This window comes from Poecilia reticulata, chromosome 13, assembly GCF_904066995.2.
Source record: "Poecilia reticulata chromosome 13, P_reticulata-male-v2, whole genome shotgun sequence".
NCBI lineage: Eukaryota > Metazoa > Chordata > Actinopteri > Cyprinodontiformes > Poeciliidae > Poecilia > Poecilia reticulata.
The window spans coordinates 17,820,401-17,837,535 of NC_088842.1; the positions used below are offsets into that span (position 1 = coordinate 17,820,401).

A 17,135-nucleotide genomic window follows, 5' to 3' on the forward strand; every position below is an offset into this window, starting at 1 on the left:
ATTAAGGTGCCAAGAGCACTGTAAATGTGGAGCGTCAGCACCAAGCATCTTCACTGACATGCCCAGTTTCTGCACCCCCAACCCCAAGTTGAGTGATTCGTCGGACAATAGGGCTCCTACCCTCGCAGCCACAATGTCCGCCCACGTTGGCTGGCAGCAGCGACAAAGAGGGGGTGGGGGTGGGTTGGTTGGCCGGATGGGGAGGCCTGCTGCAGGAAGGGGACTCTTATTGAGTGTTTGAGCGATGAGCCAGGTCATCACATCTACCCACCTCATCCATCATGCCCCACAAATGGACACAAATAAAGAGGACGCATTCCTGCCTCAGCTCCCACTACCACATTCAAGCCCTCTGCCGCCTTTTCTCCGCTTCCCTCTCTAAATGTGAGCCAAGGCCTTGAGGAAAAGAAAGAGGAGCAGAGTTCAGGCTCTCCCTCGCTCCTGGAGGCCATGGGAGCGCCAGGAGAAAAAGCCAGGTGGTATTCTGACTCATGCCTCCTCCAGTTTGGGCCAAAATGATGGGCTGCCATGGAGCTGTAAGACAATGAAGAAGAAGAAGAAAAAAAAGAGGACTGAACAGAAAACAAGTCAATCTACACTGTATTCTTTTATTTTCTTAGTTGTTCCTCCCACAGTATTGAATTGAAATGCATAACAGTTACATTGTAGAAAGCATTAAAACAAAGTACCTCAACTTGCTGATTAATTTTTAAAATCGATTATAAACAATCAAAAAGCACAAAAACAAAAAAGAAGTCTGGTCCCTCAAAACGGGAGAATAAACAAAAGTATTCTGTTATTTATCATAAGTTTGGCACGAGGGATTAACATGAACCGAACATCACACAAGCTTTGCAGACGATCATAGAAAATGTCAGATAAAGATCTTTACAGACCATCCATGCGCTTCGGATCGAATTAAACCTGATTTATTCTTATTGTTTGTCCTTTAAACCGTTTATGATTTTTTTTCTTCCTTTTTTTCAACTGAATCATTAAAAAAAAAACCCTAAACAAAATCTATTAATTGACTGGTTTAATTAGTACAGTAAGGAGTGAACTGCATTTTTAATACTATGCGGCAATCAAACGTAATCTACAAGCCCCATGACTGGGGATCAGGATTGGCCCGGGGTGGGAATCTCCCTCTTTCTCCTGGGCTAAGAGCAGTGCTATTCAGTAAACAAACTACAGTTTGCCAAGAAATAAATACAATTCTCAAAAATACAACAGCAAATAACAACACCACCAACCAAATAAAAAAAACAAAAAAAAACAACAAAAACAAATGATTGTCTAAAAAAAAAAGAAAAAAGAAAGACACATAAAAATGGAGTTGCTAACAACTAGCATTCAGGCTATTTAGTGGTATTGTCGATCGGCTAGGATGATTTCAAGAAGTTTTTGAAAAGAAAAAGACGTATGCCCTTTACAGAATGACAATTATCGTCAGCACTGGCTACTTATCTCAGTAAATAACAAAAACAAGGAAGAGTACAAAACAAAACATCGTTTCTTCTCTTACACTAAAAAGACAATCTATTTATATCCGTTCACATATAGCGCAGGTGGGCAGGATGGGGCGCTGCTCGAAACTCGTATACAGTGCTGTGATTGTACAGACACACGCAGTCACGGACACACAGACAGGAGGACTGGCCTTGTTTCAGTTGAACTCATTTTCATGTGTTTCTCGTAGATGCTTTGTCAATATTCAAGTGCTGATCTTGCCGTCTGAACAAGGAGCAGCTTTCATCCAAAAAGTTGAGCATCTGCGGATCTCTGTGGGGGTGAAACTTGACTTGGCGTTCTTGCTCTTACGCTTTACACGCAACGAAACATGCCACGCTGAAACCGACTCTCAAGAATGTTCCCCGGATGCGCTCGAGCATCGGCGACACAAGCAAATTCGTGTTATTCGTCTGCATCAGCGACCTTTAGCTGTGCAAAACAGAGAAACTCTGAAGAATAAATACAGACTTGTATTACTTTAGTGTCTTTTTTTATTTTATTTTTTTAACCGCAACTTAGTTGTTGTTGTTATTGTGAAAAAAAATCATTTTAACTTTTTGTATTTGCCAAAGGGTTTTGTGTGGTTACAGTGACCCTGCTTTGTGTTTAAGGCAGTCAGATGGGTCATGGTTCTGCTCAGCAGTCACTCTGTGGACGGTCTGGGACCCTCTGATAGCCTCTGTGGCGGGACGCCCGCTGCCGTAATCAGGTCAGGGGTTGTGGAATGCAACGGTGTTAGGTGTCATCATACGTGGCTGAGGGACTGGATGGCACTGGATTCAGCCGCAGCCCGTGCCAGACTGTGCCACATGGTGGCCGGGGTGTGGGGGGCGGAGTGGAGAGAGTCCTTTTCGGCCAGAGACAACATCATGGCATACGCCTGAGGGAACAGAAGAGGGAAGCAAAGCTTGAATATGGTGATTCGTGTAGAGGAGGCAAACAAAAGGACATAATTACTGGCAGCCCTGGTAAAGATCTGCTAAAAAGCCTTGAAGTGCGTTTTTGTTTTGGCGACTTGGTAACCCCGACGTACCACTTACATCATTTTATTGGCTCTAGTGGCCTTTTTTGGAGACAAGAAATTAGGTTGTGAGAAAAGGGGGGGGAAAACATGTCAGAGGTCATTGTGCCGGGACTCAAACCCATCGAGGACTAAGGACTCTGTACATGGGTCGCACACTTTACCCCTGTGTCACCCAACTACATCACTTTTCATGTGGCAACACTGTTTCATCTTGTTTTTACCCAACATTTCAGAATTAGTTGCTCGTCTAAAAGCTCAACACTCTTTTAGCTTTAAGCTAAATTGATCAGACAGAGTGATAGGCAGCCGTTAGCTGGAGCCACTCCAAACACAGATACACACAAATACACACGCACAAATACATGCAAACAATGCTGTAGGTAACTACATAAATTATATGTGTAATTTTTGGGTATGACTGAAAAGAAATGAAACTCATCTAACATACCTATTATCCTTAAAGCTGCAGTATATAACTTTTACAAAAATGTGTTGTTGTTTTTTGCATATTTGTTAAATCTGTCACCATGTTATGAAGATTACATATAGGAGCTTTAAGATGAACAGTTTGTCTTATTTCTGGTTCACATCGCATCAAATGCATCTTAATAAGAATCGCTTTGTCTGGAAAGACATATCAAAAATAGCATTTCTTAATGTTTTGATTGTTATTCCTTACTAAATATGAGGTAGATTTTAAAAAAAAAAAGTTTCAGTGTGAGAGTAAACAAATGCAATACAGGAAGTATTAATGTTTATGCATTTAGCACGTCTGTACCAGGAATGCCAGAAAGAATGGAGGGTTGGGGAGAACTGGAGATATTCCTCATACCTGAGACTTGGATTTCCTAAAGAGCGGCTGTTTGACTGCCTTGGCGAGTGATGGGGAGGCGAAGGATCCATCGTCCTCATCTCCATCTCCGTCTCCATCACTCACCTCGCTCTCATCCATTTTGCGCAGATCCGAGAAACGATGGATGTGATCCAAAGCTGAGAAGCTGCTCTGTTCCTCCTCATGTGAATACCTGGAAGTTAGGAAAAGGCAATAGAATAGAATAGAATTAAATGTCATTGCAAACATTAAATATACGATTTAAGAGTGCTTCCACAAGCACAAATGGTCAATCAAATAGCCCCTAAAATCAGACAGCAAATTATTCATTCAATAATCGAGCAGTGTAACACAATAAATTAATGAAGTATGTAAAAAATATTTTTAAAAAATGGTCTAAAATATTAATAAATTAAAAAAGGCTTTCAAGAGATATAATAGGTGGATGCTCTCATGTAACATTTACCTCCTCGGAGAGGTTTTGCAGCTGAGGTTTAAGTCGCTGGGCTCACTGAAGTCCATTTCATCGTCGCCGACGCTGACGGGATGCACCTTGACGTCTGTCTTCGGAGGACTGTTCCTCGGCTCCTCTGCTTCTTCCTCCTCAGCATCCAGGTCTTCTGCTTCCTCATCTTCCAGGTCACGTGATCCGTGGCTGGGCATCAGGGGTTTCCCCTCCTCCAGCAGGCCTCCGTTTAGCCTGTGGATTAGGATCATTCACAGAACAATAAATATAAATCCTATCTATACGGTTGGTCTTTTTGATTTGTAAAAGAAAGTAAATACAGAAAGCTTTGTGTGCTGTCGTGGGTCCTTCAGTTTAAACCGTAAACTGTGGACGCCACGAGATAAACAAAGCAAGAAGTGGAGGATCTGCAGCCGAGCAAAGCCGGAATCCAGTTTGTCATCAAGCTTTTGGGGCCCCTTTGGGCACAGCAGCGCTGGGCTGATCACTGCGGCACTTAAATGGAGTGCTCTGCCTCTCTCTTTGTTTATTTTCTCTACTATCTCGTATTCATCTAATAGGCCAAATATTTAGCTGACAGCCCCATTTGCTGGGAGAGTTATGAGAGAGCTGCCAACCGGCCTACTCCTCTATCCCCGAAGAGGGAGAGGGGGCCAGCTATCCAAACTGCTGGAGTCTTAATCTGTCCCTCTGTCTCAGCACCACAGGAAACCACCATTTGGCAAATCATCTGGAACCACATTAAGACTGATTCACTAATTACACTCTAGGACATCTCTCGTCAGCTTGCAAAAATGCCATTTCTTTGCACAAAGGCTTCAGCGAAAAAACACTGAGAAGTGAACAATGAGGATATCGGAAGGCTAACACAACCCAACAGTATAAGAGAGAGAGAAAAAAATGGAATACCTGAACTGGATTTGTCTGAAAAAAAAAAAGGGCTAATATTACAAATTAGAAAAATTGTGGACTGATAGTCATCAGCAGCGGATGCGGTTGTTCTTCCAATGCAGCTCCTGCTTAGAACGGCGCACTGTCAGGGCAGTGTTCGTGCCGTCCCAAGCTTGCACAGCTGCAAGAAGGAGCTAACTCCAAAGAAGAGAGCGAGAACTCTGTGATTAAGAAAACAGATTCGCTAATTACGCTTTCAAACGTGGTAATTTGCTGAGGATAAAGTATCTATCAGGAGCAGTCAGGAGCACTGCAGTTTGAAAGGAAACACAGGCCGACCCTTTGACCCCACCCCCATCTACACTTTTCCTGTAGGCAGACATGTTGGTTCCAGATGTGGCGGACTAGCTGCTGCAGCCTCCCCTCACCCACTACCCCCGCCACCATTTCTTCTCCATTCTTCTCCAGTTCCCCTCCTGATGGCTTACCACCCGGTCCGGCTCTCACAGGCCTTATCCGCGATCTCCAATCTGTGATCCCACCAACGTGAGACATGGAAAAACAAACGGAGCGACCCGAGCGACCCTCCTAACTGCTTTCTGATCTAATCACCACAACAAGGACCGATTTGCATAACGCTCTGACATTTTTGCACACACAAAGATATCTTTCCTTCCCTGTGGCCTAATGGCAAGCAGCATTAAAAGCTCAACGGGAATTCCAAAATCCAGGATTTTATTATCACAGATGATTGGACTCTCATTAGGAGCCCTAAAAGTAGTGTGGTTAATAACAGAGACTGCCTGAGAGTAAAACATAATATAAGCATAAACAGGCTGATAAGAGGTAACATATTAAAGCTACTTGAGTAGTACTTTAATAAAAAAAAGAGCTTCAGTGTAGATGTAGATCTGACAAAGGAAACACATGAAGCTGTGCTTACCCTTCTTCAGATGGGTCTGGTGATGTCTGGTTCTGACTTGCGCTGCTAATAAAATTTCTTATTTCATTGAAATAGGAGTCTTCTTTGTCGTCCAATATGGCACTGCTGCTGTCCAACTCCGACTGCGGGGATGACATTGCAGTTCCTGCAGAAGAACGCGAAAAAGCAAAATATCGGTTTTATTGGATGATAAACCTCTTCTTCAGGTTTTTGTTTTTTTTTCTTGTCCTGTCTCCTCTGGGATTGCCATAAATTTAGTTCCCACAGCATGGCGCTGCCACCACTATGTGTGTAAAATAAGGTGTATGTAGGGTGTAAAAGCAGTGCTGTTTGTGCACAATTTTGCACGTAGGTTACAAAGTTCAGTTTTGGTTTTGGTGAGACCCCAACTAATCTCACCCGAACAGAGCTCTGTGAGATGCTCAAACTGTGAGATACCGATTTAAAACGCAACTCTCCACTAACTGGCACTGATCTTTCTGCTATGTTTGTTGGTTCTCTAAATGCTGTTTCTTCACTAATGTTCGCTAACAGAACAGCTGGGTTCATGCTGAGATTGTAACATGACAAAACGAGGAAATGTTTCAAAATTTGAACACTTTTTCAAGGCGCTGTGTGCATCCTCATTTATTACTCCGTTGTGAAATATTATCCGTTCGTATCACACCATGCATCAGTCTGGCAGTATTCCTGCTGCTTAGGTTCAGTTGACATCATTGGTAAATGCAGAACTGTGGTAGAAACCAAATTCCTTTCATCTAATCAGTTAGAAAATATACTGTCTCATGCGCAAAAGGAAAAGCTTAGCTAATAAATACATTTGTATTTGATAGCACATTAGGCATGATTAAGTGGCCGCCTCCCCTGCTGATGTTGGCTGCTGACCAGTTGTCACCACTCGTTCTGCTGATTCAGAATGATGCAACCGAACAAACTTGTGAGCTGTGATATGCTGATGAAAGCAGTTCATTGTAAAAAAAAAAAAAGAAAAAAATTCAAATATCCAGAGCCAATTTATGCAGGGGCGACGAAGGATGGCAGATTTATATGGCTTAATTTGTCAGCTTCTAGATTCCTTCAAATCAAGGCAGTATAATTGTATTCTCCTGTACAGAATCGTTTATGAGTCTTAAAAGCAAGCAGATCAGCTTTATTTCACAAAATACATAAATTGGAGGGGATTTGGAAAGTGGAGAGTTCTGTGTGAAGATCCGTGTGGTTCGGGGCTCACCTGACAGGTGGCCGTTTTCATGCTTTTTGAGGTGGCGGTCAAGGTTGGTCTGCTGGCCGAAGCAGCGGTCGCACAGGTGGCACTTGAAGGGCTTCTCCTTGTTGTGAATGTTGCGAATGTGCCGCTGCAGGTTGGAGGAGATGCTGAAGGAGCGGTCGCAGTATTTACACCTGCACAGAGAGCGGATAAAAAAAAAAAAGTTCAACAATAAACAGCGACGTACGAGGAGATGGATAATGAAGCTGGCGTTTATTTCTGTGGGAAACAGAACTGAAATCGGTAACGCCGGACACACAAGCACACACACACATGCCGAGTCCCCCAGCCTCACACATGATGGAAGAGCCTGTTTAAGGTGAAACAGCTCTGCTCTCTTATCTCCAGCCAGCGCAATAAAGCCGCATTCTTCTCTCACAAAATAAGCACGCAACAGATTTGGTTCAAGCCCTGCAAAATTAGGGGCTCCTGCCAAGTTTCTTCATGCAAAATTATACGAGAAGATTACATCTTTTTTTTTGCTGGTGGAATTAGCTCGCTCTCTTGGCTGTCCCTCAGGAACCCTCCTGGTTATCTCCACACAAGAGAAAAAATAAAGGAATTACAATAAACAGCGGTGATCTTTTTAATGGCATGCCAGCACGTAGAGTTGCGGGCTATCAGGCTGGGGCAGGAAAGGCCTACATCTGTCTTACTCTCTCCCCTGTGGTCAATAGGCCTCCTCCAAACTTTGGGCCAACATTCTTCCACCTTGGTAACTACAAAGCTGGATAACTTCAGCAAGGATGTATTCATTATCCAAATGCAGCTGATGTGCAAAAGTGAATTTCTGCGCGAACAATGAAATAGACACAAAAGAAAGTGAGAAAATTTGTTTTAAGGACCACAGTAACTCTAATGAGGGGGTGGGGGGGGGGGGCTCCTTAATGTCATGACGACCCCCTTGGACAGCAAGAAAGTCTCACTTGTATCCAAAGCCTGCAGCTTGCTTTGAGTCTGGCCTCATAACTGCAAGAGAAATGACCACAGCTGCTAAGTCTGGACTTCTCATCTCCCCAATTTTCAACAAATGTCTCCTCACCACTACCCCTCCCCACCTCCACCCCCCGCACCCCCTGCCCCCTCCCTCTTCCACCCCACAGTTCTGTCACCAAAGCAACAGTTATCATTTTTCATTGGGTAAATTATTTAGCAGTGGGCTAATTATTCCAAGCTTATGGCATAGGAAAACACACATAAACTCCGTTCAAACTGTGGTCTGGTAATCCCTGGGAAAACGTCTGCGTCTTGCTAACAAATTACCTTTTTTTTTTTTTTTGTACTTTTATTTATTGTTTGAACTGAAATTTGCTGCTTTCTTTTGGAGAAGAGGAAATGTTAGATTCCCTATTTCAGATCTGAGTTAATGTGTTTTTGTGCAAATACAATTCTCAATGAGAGAGAGAAAAAACCCCAGCTAGGTTAGTTTCATAAAGTGCAGAAAGACAGATGGAGATGGAGAAGCTAGCACAAATCTTTATTACTCTAATGTAGAGACAGCATCCAACACTAAGTCACACTGTTTTCTTTTTTGTTAATCGGCTGAACACAGCTCTGCGAGGGCCTCAGTTATAGCTTCTTTATATTATTTATATCAATATAAGTTTATTATTTCTTCAATGTCAGTCTCATATTAAGAATATTAAGCCCAAATTATGTATTTTTTAATGGCACCCAGGAAAACTTTTTTTTTTTTCCTTTTGACAAAGATACATATATTTTATTTGTTTAGACAATAAAACTGAAAGTTATTTTTGTACAAAAGATAAAAGTCACAACTTAATTTTGTGGTCTTCTTTGAAAATCCCTCCGCTCTCGGAGGCCTTCGGCCTCTGAGATTCCTAGTGTGCTTATGCCTTGGGCCGACTCTACAACAGGAAAAGGCTTATATAGTTTATAGAGCAGGATTACCTGTATGGCTGCTCTCCAGTATGAGTCCTGAGATGGCGAGTCAGGTTGGCAGAACGAGGGAATATTTTTCCACAGTATCTACAAAACAGTTACATTCATTTGCAGTGCTTAACATATGCAATCTTAACAAGTGTTTTAAAACAAAACAAAAAAACAAAACAAAAAAAACAAAACACAAATATACATTTCTGTCCTCGGAGGAAATAATTAATCAAACAGCTCTTATCAGATCAGTACCAGAGTTACCTGCATGTGTAGCGCTCCTTGCCCTTGCGCAACAGTGTCTCTGGAAGAGTGGAGGGCGGAGCTCTGAAGTCGAACATGGACGGGACGGAGCGCAGCAGTTCTCCTGACTCTGGCTTCAAGGAGCCAAAGGTCTCCAGCTTCTCCGCCATGCTCTCAATGGCCGTCATCTGCGGAGACAGGCGATTGGAAGGACATGAAGGGCTGATTCACATTGCAACATCCAACCAAACGTACACAGCAAAATGTAGCACCCAATATAGTGTAACAGCATGCTTAGTGGAAATGATACAGAATATACAGCTTCATAATATTTTTATGTGCTATGTAATTCTTGCAACAAAGACAAAAAAGCCATTACAGAATTGCTTGTGATACGCCTAAAACTTTCTGAATGACTCCTGGCGGCTCATTTACAGATTTGTTTACGTCGTTGACTGATGCGTGTTGTTTACAGGCGTCATACAAGTTGAATAGAGGCGAAACAGGTATTGGGTGCATTTTTATCGCGACATTCATCAATGATTCATGCATCACAAGGTGAAACACCTGATATGGGGCATGACAAGTGGATCTGACACCGATTCATAACTTTTCTGCAACAAACACATGCAATCTTCCCATTGATGATCAGCAGCAAGCAGCTGTGCAAATCTAAATGTTAAATGCAGCCAACAAATAATCATAAAGCATGCATGCAATAAATACACACACACACACACACACACACGCACACACACACGCATACAGACTACAGCCAATCTACTAATGAAACTGAACATTTACTTTCATCAGAACTCTCCAAGGAAATGTGTGCTGGGTAGACGCACATGAGCAGAAAAAAAAAAAAAAAAAAGCTCTGGTGGTCTTAGTTGATTAACTGCCTGGAAATGTGCACAAAACGGAAACTATACGTATGTGTGTGAGAAAGAGGAATGTGTCTATAATGTGTTTTTATGTGCGTCTATTTGTATGAGTAGAGAGCATGTACGCTGTATGTGAGGGTGATTCTACCAGCTCAGTGCATATCTGTGTGTTTTCAGGTAGGGCTTCGTGTCCGCGTGTGTGTGTGTGTTTTGAACGTGTGTGTGGCAGAGGAGTGATTCATGTCCACTGCTGGGCTGTAAACCATTCTGTGCACAATGTGGGCAGACAGCACATTCGTCAATATGAAAGATGTTGACATTACTGATCAAGGGCCAGACACGGGTAATAATGATATCGCTGTGCTGAGAGGGGCGGGATGTTGGGGAGGAGAGGGGTTCTGCAGGGGGGGAGCAAGAGGTGGGGGTCTCAGTAGGCCGCAGGGCCTGTCAGATCATCGTAGACACACACACACACATGCACACACACAAAGTTTTTCTTTTTTTTCCTCCGTCTTTTAAAGGGGCCACACAAATTTGCATTATTTTACGTGTATTGAATTTTCGGCCTGTTTCGTCTTCTTATTTCAATAAGGGGACAAATCAGTGTTGATTCAGGTCCTCCACCGGAGCCCTGCTCCGACTCTGACATTCCATCTCCCGCTTTCACCCCCTGTCACTCTCAGGCTTCTCGCCAAGAATGACAAGACAGGGAGAGAAGAAACAGAGGATGAAAACCGGAGAAGAAGAATATGATGGAGGACTCGATGATTACGGGGGGGGGGGGGGGGGGGGTGGGAATGCAACAGGAAAGAAGAAAGAAGAAGAAGGAAGAAAAAAAAAAGAACATGCAAACGAGGCAGTGAAGGGTCTGGAAGAAAGAGGAACTGATGGTTGATGGATGGCGCCGAAGTTCAGAGTTGGGAGCAAGTGATTAAGAGTGACGGCCGAGTGTAAAGTTCCTGCCGCAGCCGTCGACGGTCCCACCGAGGGAGGATGTGGAGTGTCAGGACTGTTTGATTATGAATATGCCAGCGCTACGCGGCATGAATCAAAGTGCGACCGAGAGAAAGCCAGAGCGAGCTCGACGGAGATGAAATGCTTTCACATCTTTCCTGGAAATACAATGTGTATCTCATCGGGCTTGCTTCAGAAAACTGTGAAGAAGTCAGTTTGCCTGCCTGTCTTGATGAGAATCCATAAATCTCGGGAACATGAGGGCCTCTACGGCTGTCGGCAGTATCGTGTTTGTCCGATAAGACTTTTCTTTGAGCTCACTCTCGGCTCCATCTACTGGGGAATTCGGAACGGTTTCCAAACTGTTTTATTTTTTTTTAGTATTGCAAATCCTGATCTCTGCCAGGATTTTCAAATGTAAGAGTTGATGTGTTTCACGTAAAACACAAGTATTACTGTGCCTTCATTTTCTGCTATTGGTAAATAATTAACACATTTTCTTAGCTAGATTGTACAAAATCAGCCTCAGAAATCTCCCTCAAAGTCTGTTATGCATGTTAGTTAGTTTGATAAGGTCACTGTTTGACCACCTACATCTCTGTGCGAGACACCGACACGAACCCACCCACACTTTTGGGCGATCGTAAACACAAACGCATACCTCCCGAAACTCCCTGTCTTTTCCCGGGAGGGAGCACGAATGTGTCTGTGAAGTTGCTTGTTGCTATAGTGTCGCTCTGGGACCAGCACTTGATTGGCTATCTTCAGATGTCAGTGATGCTGTTAGGGCCTTAATTAGTGAGATGCATTCTCAATTGTTGATCTTTATCGGGAACCAGATGTTTGGAGGGAGGGTCTGCCCTCCCCACACCCAGCCCAACAGAATCCCAGAGAGACTGTTACCCGTTCTCTAATGCAGCAAAGACACACCCCAATCCCACCAAGCACTACACACACACACACAAACAAGGACACCTTGCATTTATTCCTCCCATCCACTCATGTAAGAGGAAAAAAAAAATCCCTCTTCATTCACCAGCTAAGCAAACACATGTTAAGAGCTGTTAGATGGAGATGGAGAGGGTGTAACTCAGCTTGGAAATTCCCTCTTTAAAATGTTCCACGTTAATTACAGTAGAGAGTAAATGTAAAGATGTTACCTCAAATAAATAAAGCATGCTCAGTTACAGTGTCTTGTAAAAGCACTTTATGTCCTTTATGGTATGATGCAATTGACTTATATATAGTAGAGCATATGGCTATGTAACAGAGAGAACAAGAAAAATTGTTCTTGAAAATTTTAACAGAGAATAAGATCTGAAATGTGTGGCTTGCATTTCTATTCAGCCTGCCAAGTCAAAACCCAGCAGTTTTTTTTGTTTTTTTTTGCTGTAAGTCTGTTAGACTTTCTGTCCCAGCTAAAATAAAACATGCCTGCAGCATGATGCTGCCAACGCATCACTGTTTAAATGAAATCTGACGCCCATTTGGACCAAAAAAAGTTTCATTGTGGTTTAATCAAATTCAACGTTTGTTCTCAACCAAGCCTCTCTAAAGCCTTGGCTAGTCTGGTCTTTATTTAGAAATATCACACTGATAGGGTTGAATATACTATAAAATAAACTAATATATTAATTATGTGCTATTGTGTCTTAGCCTACCACATAGAATATTAAGTGAACAAAAAGGGTTAAAAAGCGATGAAAGGTAACATCTTTCAATGTTCGTGAATACTTTAGCAAGGCACTGTACATGCAACATAATATCACGCAATTAAATATGCGCGATAAGAATCGTAGCGATATGTCAGACAGTGATTCCATTTTGTGCTCTGCTCGTGTGTGATGGTGTGACAGGCTGAAAGCCATGCAAATGTCCTTGTGTAAACTCCTATTCAGCCCATGCATGAGCTATGATTCAGGGTCTGACTGGTAGAGGAACAGCACTCCAGGTTCAAAAAGGAACTTACCCAAGTTCTCTGATCTGGCAAACGAAACTGAGGGGCGGAAGAGAGGGAAAAAAAAGAAGGCAGTCAGAACCAAGACGTGGTGGATGAATCAACACACATTACTACAGAGAGGAAGGAGGAATCTTGGTGCAATTAACTCTGAATGAGCAATGGAGTGTCTGTCTCTTGTGTTATGGCAGCAGCTTGACTGGAGAGACTAATAGTTTCCAACACGTTCTGGTGTTCAATAAGCTCATTATGGGAGGTTACAACTGCAGAATATAATCTAACCCAGTATTGGCTCGCAGTAAAATTTCCTGCCAGGAAATAATGAGATGAATCACTCGAGGTTTTGAAAAGTATCCCCAGTCCCCTAAGTTTTGCAAACTCCATTTTAACATGCTGCTCACAACTGAGTCAGGTGACCGATACTGAACCCACACTAAAGTCTACAGGAGAACCTCTCGCCTAGTCTGGCTTAGACCTATGCAAGTCTGGCGTTTGTGGGAATGATTTGTGTGTCCAGACATCATAAAGTCATAAAGATGGCCTAAGCACTCTGTTAGTGTTTCTACTGATAGGACACCTCATTAGGGCGTGTGGGACGACCATGTGGCTGCTGCAGGCTGGGCCATGCCGCAGTCTGGACAGGAGACATAAATCAGACAAATGAAACAGCCTGTAAAAACCAGACCTGAAACGGCCTGAAAAAATGGAAGGGAAGAGAAAAAAAAAAAAAAAAGTCATACGCCTGAGAAAGTGGTGTTTTCACTTTCCGACGGACCGTTCTCACCCGCAGGGTAAGATTGAACAAATGAACGCGAAAGCGACGTGTCATATACCCACACACAGGCACACACTGGTGTACATACGCAGACACGAGCCTTCTGTGGAGCCTCACGCTGAAAGTGCTGGCACAGAAAAGGCAGGGGCAGAAATCACTGCTTTAAGAGCATATCATTTTTTTATATTGTAATCAAAGACACATTACGAGAAGATGTGTCACAATGTGGCCTTTCTTTGTGCCACATCTGGTTTAGATAGTCAACAATGGGCTTAACAGGCAGTAGCTTGTATAAAACTGGGGGTGCATACTTATCCTCATTAATTCTGTTTGGCCAGCCTGGGACACCCATTGTGAATAGGAGCCTCTCAGAGAAAAAAATCAGAATATTCACAGACAGGGTCAGCGCCACATTGCCCTCTCATCTATAAACCTGGTTTCCAAGAGTCTAAGATTCAAGTTGCAGTGTGGCTAAAGTCACCCAGGATTTAGTTGATTTAATCAAATTCATCTGAATTCCTGTCATTTCAAAACACGACCTAAAGGGAGGAGCACAAATACCCTCTTTGCCCTACGCTGCCCAAGCTTCTACAGTCAGTACTTACTTGTGGATGGAAGAGGAAGCCTGGAGTTGGCCGCATGTACTTGTCTTTCAGAGTCTCAAACGGATCGCTCATTCTCCTCTTCTCAACCCTGCTAATAGTAGATTTCTATCAGCTCGTGTTGACTGCACAGCCATAAACAGAAATGCCCGTCTTGGCTCTTACAATATGCAATTAATGGAGATACTGGGAATAACAATACCTGTAGATAGGGTCCATGAAAAAAGGGGTGGGCCTGGCATGCTGTAAGGAGGTGTCTGCTTTAGGAGCATCCACTGCTCTCTTCTCCTCTTCAAAGCTCTTGTTCTTCCTGGTCTCCTCCTGACACGGAATCTGTCCACGGCCCCGGGAGCCCAGGCTCAGATCGAGAGGCTGGTCCTGGCCAGTAACGTTTGCGGCATCGGTTTTGGTGGAAACAAACAGGGACAGTTTGCCCTCCTTTCGCTTGGTAGTGAGGTCAAATGGTGACTCAGATGACTTGCTCTGAGCCTTCTTGCAGTCATCTCCTGGCGACTGTGGCTCGCCCTTCACGCCTGTTGGTCTGAGGTCCCTGTCTGGCAAGGGGTAAACTGGTGGAGAGAAAGTCGGGAAGAAAGGCAGTGGAAACATAGAGGGGTAGGGCAGAGACCCAACCTTCTTGTCCTGCAAGCCAGCCAGCCCTGCTGAGCCAAAATACTTCTCTGCAATAGAGGCAATGGCCTTAATAGAGTCATTTACAGCCCCTGTTACAGCCGTGTGCTCGTCTAGTGACGACTGTATGAGGGACTGGCCTGGAAAGCCTTTAGCAGTACTGCTTCCTATCAAGCTGGGACTTTGAGGGTCTCTCTCAGTGGCCTTTCTCCTGGGACCTTTGCCATTTTCTCGAGCAACTCCCCTCTCCTTTTCACTGTCCATGTCGCTTTCGAGTTCAGAGCCCGTTGTGCTCTCAAGGTCACTCCCACTCGGCGTGCTGACGTCGTCCACGTCGCTGCTTTCAGACAGGTCACTTTGCTTGTTCTGCTGCTTTGCGGACACAGAGGAGCCCTGATTGGGAAGTTCTGAGTCTTGCATGTCGTTTCCAGGTGAACTGCCATTTTTGCACAGAGCTTTTAACAGTTCTTGAGACTCCAGAGCGCCAGGGCTCGGAGGAAGCAAAGGACTTTTGCTTAGTTCCACACCAGGCCCTGTAACAGGTGCATGAGCCGTCTGTCTGACAGGAGCGGAGGTGGCAGGAATGAGCTGTGGCCGGTGATATAGTCCAGAAGGAAACAGGCCGGGGAAGCTGAAAGGAAATGCTGGGGCTGCAGGGAAAGTGAGCCCACTATGGTGGCGGCTTGCGCCGAAGTAATCAGCAAGTCCAGCGCTGCTGTGACCGAGCGTGAGAGCCGATTTGTCTAAGCCGGGGGTACCAGGGAGTGGTAGGCCCTGCGCAAACAACCCCCCTGCTGTGAAGTGATTCTTTCCTTCACAGAAGCGCCGATGTTTGTTGAGGGACGAGGTGGTGCTGAACATTTGCCCACAGTCCTTGCATTTTATCTGTGTGCGACAGTCAGCATGCATGCGTTTGTGCCGGCAAAGGTTAGAGAACTGGGTATAGGACTTGTGGCATACCTCACCTGCAGGGACACAGAGACAGACGGAGAATGCATTAATGCCCATGACACACTGAACCATAAACACTAGTGTGGAAAAGATAACATGTCTTCATATGTCTAATTAATATCCTTTAGAGTGACTGAGTGCAGGGAGGAGGAAACACCATTAGTGCTTATGCTCATTTTCCCATCACTGTGACTTTCTGGTTTCCAGCAAACAAAATGAAAAGGTGTGTCCAGATCCTGGCATTGTGAGGGAATCTGCTTGGTTGATGATATGAGTCAGTCACTGCCACTCATCACCTGCACATCAAACCACATTCCCAGGAATCTTCTGGCCCATTGTCCTCCCAGGGACGCTCCCAAGGAGTCCACAAACAGTCACACGTAGACACTCATACGGACAGGCAGGCACATTCACAGAATATTCTCATAACACAAAAGAAATGAAATCACACACACACCCACGCACGCAGGCATGTAGACGTAAAGATACACACTTTCTCAGCCGCATGCAGTACAATGGCTCTATTTTAAGTCCGTAAAGGAAGCAGAGTTGAATGAATCCTATCCTGCAGTCCAGTTCCCAGGGACAGGTCTCACGTCCTCTGCTGCCTCTCTTCCCTCTCCCCCCTCCGGGCCTCTCGAGTCAGCCCCTCGGCCCCCTCACCTTGTCCCCATGCCTCAGGCCATGTCATCCTGCGCTTAGTGACCTTCCCACAGTCAATCGGGCCGTCACTCTGTTTTGGCACAGGCGTACAGTAACAACACCCGATCCAAAAACAAACCAACGTTTGATTTTATCTGTCATCACTATTAATATGTCACCCTTATCTATGTTTGACATATTATTGGATATCGGAAGAGTTGAAAAAGACATGTTTATATTGTTTTCTATTTTCTTTTTGCAAGTCACAAATGTCAGTTTTGAGATCCATAATGCTCCTAGTTGTCTGCTTCCACGCAATAGGATTCTTTGTAGAGGCGTTGTTCAGACTATTAATAAGAATTTGATTGTTGGAGGCATATGCATATGTGTGTGATTGATCTAGCTCAGACTGGTATTTGATGTTGAAATAGAGGTAAGGGAAATATTTTATGGCTCACTCTCCAATTAGACCTTTGCATACTTTGGATGTCTTCCAGGCAAGAGAGGCAAATGAAAGAGATGGAGAGGAAGAGCAGTATTTGGGGAAACACATTCACATAAACAGTCTTTTGACTCAATAGATCCAGAGAGCTGGAGTAAATGTGCCTTAAAGAGCAATTTTTTTATTTTTATTTTTTAAGAAGGAACACTTTATGTCATTAGTATTCA

At 44.0% G+C, this 17,135-nt stretch overlaps 1 protein-coding gene across 13 annotated transcripts in view; it reads right to left on the reverse strand.

Moving 5' to 3' along the window:
• Window positions 1–588: 588 nt before the first annotated feature.
• Window positions 589–17,135, reverse strand: part of mecom (MDS1 and EVI1 complex locus) — a 161,512-nt gene continuing 144,965 nt past the window's right edge. For 5 of the 13 annotated variants that reach the window (XM_008425361.3, XM_008425357.3, XM_008425358.3 and 2 more), the window contains 10 exons: window positions 14,446–15,838; window positions 14,247–14,337; window positions 12,879–12,905; window positions 9,093–9,259; window positions 8,847–8,924; window positions 6,900–7,069; window positions 5,669–5,813; window positions 3,835–4,068; window positions 3,369–3,561; window positions 589–2,392 (listed from right to left, as the gene is read on the reverse strand). In XM_008425361.3, the coding sequence (XP_008423583.2) occupies window positions 2,258–2,392; window positions 3,369–3,561; window positions 3,835–4,068; window positions 5,669–5,813; window positions 6,900–7,069; window positions 8,847–8,924; window positions 9,093–9,259; window positions 12,879–12,905; window positions 14,247–14,337; window positions 14,446–15,838 (2,633 nt within the window). In that variant the 3' untranslated portion in view covers window positions 589–2,257. The remainder of the gene's footprint in view (window positions 2,393–3,368; window positions 3,562–3,834; window positions 4,069–5,668; window positions 5,814–6,899; window positions 7,070–8,846; window positions 8,925–9,092; window positions 9,260–12,878; window positions 12,906–14,246; window positions 14,338–14,445; window positions 15,839–17,135) is intronic. The other 8 variants (XM_017308040.2, XM_008425359.3, XM_017308039.2 and 5 more) reach the window with 3 other exon arrangements.